Source organism: Anarrhichthys ocellatus, unplaced genomic scaffold (genome assembly GCF_004355925.1).
Source record: "Anarrhichthys ocellatus isolate YVR2014 unplaced genomic scaffold, GSC_Weel_1.0 scaffold29, whole genome shotgun sequence".
Classification (NCBI taxonomy): Eukaryota; Metazoa; Chordata; class Actinopteri; order Perciformes; family Anarhichadidae; genus Anarrhichthys; species Anarrhichthys ocellatus.
In genome coordinates, this window is record NW_022280059.1 from 4852237 (window position 1) to 4857914 (window position 5678).

Genomic DNA, 5678 nt, shown 5'->3' on the forward strand with positions numbered 1-5678 from the left:
CAATTCATTGCAATGTGACATTAAACACGGGGTAACCAGTGGACGCACGGAGACGTAAACTCACCAGCCTTTTGTTCCTGATTTGGAGTCATTCTGCCTGCTGCTCTGCCAGAGACTTTTGATGTATCGCTCTGTACCTGTTAAGTTTACAATAAAAGCCAAAGGCTCCTGGAATCCTGTGTGCTGCAATTGGGTCCATACACAATCCGTTACAGTTGGGTCTCTGTACATTGAGGAGTACAGTCTACAGCTAGATAAACATTAATGGTAACAGTAACTTTGTCTCATGAGTTTGTTTTTTCTCAATAGGTGTTAATATTTTCACCAACAACAAACATGAAATTGTTCAGTGGGGAAATACTGTACATGTTATGCATAGCAAGCAACACTCATCCCATGATGGTTGTTTGAAAGAACTGTTTATTTAATAATGCCAAAGCAGTATAAGTCCCACAGGAGTAAACAATTGCACTTGAACAAACCCCCACTGTGTACCTAAATAAACACTGAGGAGGGAGTGTTAATATCCCCAGTGTTTAATGGTGCTCTCTCAGCACACAGCACGTGTTTTTTGTGAGTGCATTGCTTTACAGCATATTTATTTATTTATTGTACTATATTGATCCCGTTAAGGGGGAAATTTGTCTCTGCATTTGACCCATCCCTGTATATAAAGGAGCAGTGGGCTGCCAATGACAGGGGCCAAAGGATAAGCATGACATCTGAAGCTTGTTGGCGAGTTTTATGTCTTAAGACAGGGGTCGGCAACCTTTAATATCCTAAGAGCCATTTTGCCCTATTTTCCACTAAATAAAATTCATCTGGAGCCGCAAAAGCTATTTGATGTCACAGTTTATAAAGTAGTATATAGTTATATTATATATACAAAAACTATAGTTTGTTGTATTTATGAAAATATAGAACAAGAATAGAGACAATTCTTGACATTTTATTGCTATTTTACCTGTTCTAACAATATCAAACTCTTATGAAGAGGAGAGTTTGCTGCAGCAGTTGAGAAATCGCTCTTTTTCACTCATCTCCAGCGTGATACTTGTTCTGGAAGTGACATTCAACATTACATTGTTTGCACATATCAAGCATTCAGGTAAGCCAGCATCGTTGGCAGTGAAAGCAAATTAATACGTCCACACAGAATTAAACTCTATTTTCCTCCGTGACTTTTCTTTTTTTGGATTTATCCATTGATAATTTACTGAGGGCGGGGGTCTGAAAATCATGATTAGCCACCTGCAGGGAAAGGCGCTTGACAGGTGTAATAGGATGTGACGCACATTTTAGATGACAAAATATTAAAACATTTTTATTTAAGGTCAGGTATTACTGACCTTGTTGTCTTTACTAGCAGCTGTTGTCCAGTTAAAGTTTGCATTATTACGGAGGAAGCAGCTGTTATTGGAGCGATTAGTGAGCAGCGTGTCACAGGAGTTCACGGTTAGGACCCAATAGCAAGACCACAGGAGACAGAAGTTGGTATAAACAGGTTTTATTTAGCCTGAATAAAGATGACAGGAAGGTGTGGAGCCCGTGGTCCGACACCAGAGAGTAGGCAGATCGACGGTGTGAGTCCCGTGGCTCGACACCGGAGGGCTGGCAGCTTGACGGCGTGATGTCCCGTAGCTCGACACCAGAGAGTAGGCAGATCGACGGTGTGAGTCCCGTGGCTCGACACCGGAGGGCTGGCAGCTTGACGGCGTGAGTAGTCCGTTAACACAACGGAGGGCAGAGCGGCGGTGTGTAGTCCGTTAACACAATGGAGGGCAGAGCAGCGGTGTGTAGTCCGTTAACACCACGGAGGGCAGAGTGGCAGTGAGTAGTCCGTAAACACAAAGGAGGGCACGGGGGATTCCCGGACTGACGGACACCGGAGGCAGGCGCTCGAGGCCGAAGATGCAATGGGGTTGAAGGGGTTGAAGCGGGTGAAAGACGGTACGACCTGACAACCCCAGACTGCAGGACCAGAGTTTATATTGTGCCAGGGAAAGCGTTAGTGGGACCTGAGTCTGGTGTGTCAGCCTGCAGGAGGTAATCGGCTAGAGTGGCTGCAGCTGTGTGGCCATGGGAGGTGTCTGGTCTGACAGGGATCCTGACAGTATCCCCCGCCCCTCAAGGAACGGATTCCAGACGTAGCTACACCGTCCAGAACAACAAACAAGGGTGGGCGGAGGGGGTCCGGAGGAGGGACGTCCCAGCAGATACAAAGCCAACCAGGGTGGGCGGAGGGGGTCCGGAGGATGGGTGACTGGATCTGACCAGCCACGGGGCTGCAGAAGAGCTTCGGGCACAGGTGCTCCGGCGGATGGCCAAACTTGCTTCGGACAAGGGTGCTCCGGCGGACGGCCGGACTTGCTTTGGACACGGGTGCTCCGGTGGACGGCCGGACTTGCTTCGGACACGGGTGCTCCGGCGGACGGCCGGAGCGGGCAGAAGGGCTCCGGACACGGGTGCTCCGGCGGACGGCCGGGCGGGCTGGACTCTGACTCTCTGAGTCGGGGCTCCGGGGAATAGGATGCTGGTCCAGCGGCGGCAGGAACTGGAGGTCGCTGCTGCTCCGTGACGGCAGCGGCGGCAGGCACTGGAGGTTGCTGCGGCTCCGAGACGGGAGCGGCGGCAGGCACTGGAGGTCGCTGCGGCTCCAAGGCGGCAACTGGAGGTCGATGCGGCTCCGAGGTGGCAATTGGAGGTCCATGCGGCTCCGAGGCGGCGCCGGCCGGGACTGGAGGTCGCTGCGGTTCGGAGACGGCGGCGGCCGGCACTGGAGCTGGCTGCGGGGCAGAGGCGGTGGCGGCCGGGACTGGAGATGGCTGCGGGGCAGAGGCGGCGGCGGCCGGGACTGGAGCTGGCTGCGGGGCAGAGGTGGCGGCGGCCGGGACTGGAGCTGGCTGCGGGGCAGAGGCGGCTGGGACTGGAGCTGGCTGCAGCGCAGAGGCGGCAGGAACAGGAGCTGGCTGCGGCACAGAGGCGGCAGGAACAGGAGCTGGCTGTGGCGCAGAGGCGGCAGGAACAGGAACTAGAGTTCGCTGCGGCTCCGAGGCAGCAGCTAGATACGGTGTCGACCACCGAGTGTTCCCCTACACTTGCTTGGCCCCGTCTCCGGCTGAGAAGGTGCTTAGACACATAATTTGAGTCCACCGGAGGGTCAAAAACCCTCCTCAGATCCTCCACAAAGTCCACAAAAAGCACAGCATTTGGCCGATCAAAACTTAATGTTCTCGCGGCCCAGTCCAAAGCCCTTCCCCGCAGTAATGCAACCACGTAGGAGACCTTGGACCCGTCCGAGTCAAAAGTCTGAGGCTGACGGTCAAATACCCGTTGGCATCACAACAGGAAGCCCTGGCACTTCCCCAGTGTTCCGTCATAGGTATCTGGAGCCGGCACGGGGGATTCCCAGACCGGCGGAGCGAGGACAGGAGGGAATAGTGCGGGTGCTGGAACTGGTGGAGACTTGACTGTCCGGGCTAGTTCCTGCACGAAACAGCTAATCCGAGAAACTGACAGCGTGATGTCCCGTGGCTCGACACCAGAGAGTAGGCAGATCGACGGTGTGAGTCCCGTGGCTCGACACCGGAGGGCTGGTAGCTTGATGGCGTGATGTCCCGTGGCTCGACACCAGAGAGTAGGCAGATTGACGGTGTGAGTCCCGTGGCTCGACACCGGAGGGCTGGCAGCTTGATGGCGTGTGTAGTCCGTTAACACCACGGAGGGCAGAGCAGCGGTGTGTAGTCCGTTAACACCACGGAGGGCAGAGCGGCGGTGAGTAGTCCGTAAACACAAAGGAGGGCACGGGGGATTCCCGGACCGACGCACCGTCTTTCACCCGCTTCAACCCCGTTGCATCTTCTGCCTCGAGCACCTGCCTCCGGTGTCCGTCGGTCCAGGAATCCCCCGTGCCCTCCGTGCATTTATATATATAATGATTTAGATATGCACTAATGGTTAGGGACTATGTTAATATATGCTTTATAAACACGTATTAATACTGCAATTCATGATTAATTGATGATTTATTAAGGTAGTTACTACTTGTTAGTAAAGTGTTTTATGTGAGCTCATCTAAAGTGAGGACTATTTATGCCTTACAAAGCATTTATAAATTACATTGAAAGGCCAGAAGTGCCTCAAAACATAAAAAGGCAAATAGACACAACACAAAGTGATCAAAAACATATTAATATTTATTGCAAGATGCAAACAATATACTGTTAAATACAAACCTCTCAGCCATTCATTCATGTAAGAAACAAACAAACAAAGACATTCTCCTTCAGGAGAACATGGCTGGATATAAAACGTTTGTAAATATACGACTAGAGCTAACCAGGAGCTTTGTATATTAGTTTACATTTACTTATTTAATTATTCATTTTAAGCCTTTAGGCTTGCAGTCTCTACTGACCAACAGGAGATGACTCTGCTGATTGCAAAAAGAAGTCTGATTGTCTGGAAGTCTATGATAAAATGACCCTACTTCTCACTTGATTTATTACCTTAGTAAATATTGTGACCATGAGTTTATGGTCTTAATAGCTAGTTTCAAGTCTTCTTCAACAAATCATGATATCCTTTTGTAAATTATGGTCACATTTAGAGTGAAATAGACCATAAAGCAGGGTATTCTTTAGGGCTTCCCATGGTATATTTACAATGAGCGGATTTCTGACCACTTTCCAGTACAGAAGTGCTCTCGATCTAATCACATGAAAATGCAGTTGTTACATAAGTCTCTTAACTGACCTGCAGCAAAAATTGGATTTCTGTGCAGAATTTTGCTAAATGGTTTAAGCTACCACATACAAGCTCAAATTAGCTGGAGACAATGTTCAATGTGATTGGACGATGGGTCTGCCCAATGAAAAGTTTCTGTTCCCGTCAGCCATAAAGCCTGTCTGGTAATCTCCATTGTTGGCTATAGTGAAAGCTGTTTGATTGATGTCAGTTATTTTTGTAAAATCAGACAGGTGGTTACAGTTGGTTATAATCTATAATGTCTTTTCCTCAACTTCTTTTTTGTATTATTTTATCTTGATATTTTGTTGAATATGCCTTTGCAGAATGCTTCAATCAAAGTAACAGAATTTATTATTGGTGGTTTTGAATCAACCAACAGACCTATGTTGGTTGGTGTGGTTATTTTGATTACTTATGTTCTAGCCATTCTAGCCAATATATTAAACATCTTCTTCATTCTTGTTGACAAAAGATTACACAAACCAATGTATCTTCTGATTTGCAACCTTGCTGTTGTTGATATACTGTACGCCTCCAGTACCGGTCCAACAATGATTGGGGTTTTAGTTGCTAGGGTTAATACTATTTCGTATGTGCCTTGCTTAGTTCAAATGTTTGCTGTACACGTGGGAGGGACGATGGAGATGTTAGCTTTATCGGCTATGGCATTTGATCGATTGATTGCTGTTAGCTATCCCTTTCAGTACCACAGTTATTTAACAAATGTGCGTACTTTTGTCATTATATGTATTCTGTGGGTTGTTGCTTGTGCTTTTGTGGCTGTACTGCTTGCAGCCTTGCTTCCTCTCCCTCACTGCTCCTCAAAGCTGCAGTACACTTTCTGTGACTATGCTGCCGTAATACGAACTACTTGTGTTGACCTCACTTACTATTTCAATATGGTTTCCATCATGTTCTTTTTTATTTTT

The 5678-nt window shown here is 48.3% G+C and overlaps 1 protein-coding gene across 1 annotated transcript in view; it reads left to right on the forward strand.

The window, feature by feature from the left end:
* Positions 1-3470, forward strand: part of LOC116392216 (protocadherin Fat 4) — a 14290-nt gene extending 10820 nt beyond the window's left edge. The window contains exons 15-16 of the mRNA XM_031863433.1: positions 2585-3126; positions 3383-3470. Coding sequence (XP_031719293.1) covers positions 2585-3126; positions 3383-3470 — 630 coding nt within the window. The remainder of the gene's footprint in view (positions 1-2584; positions 3127-3382) is intronic.
* The last annotated feature ends 2208 nt before the right edge of the window (positions 3471-5678 follow it).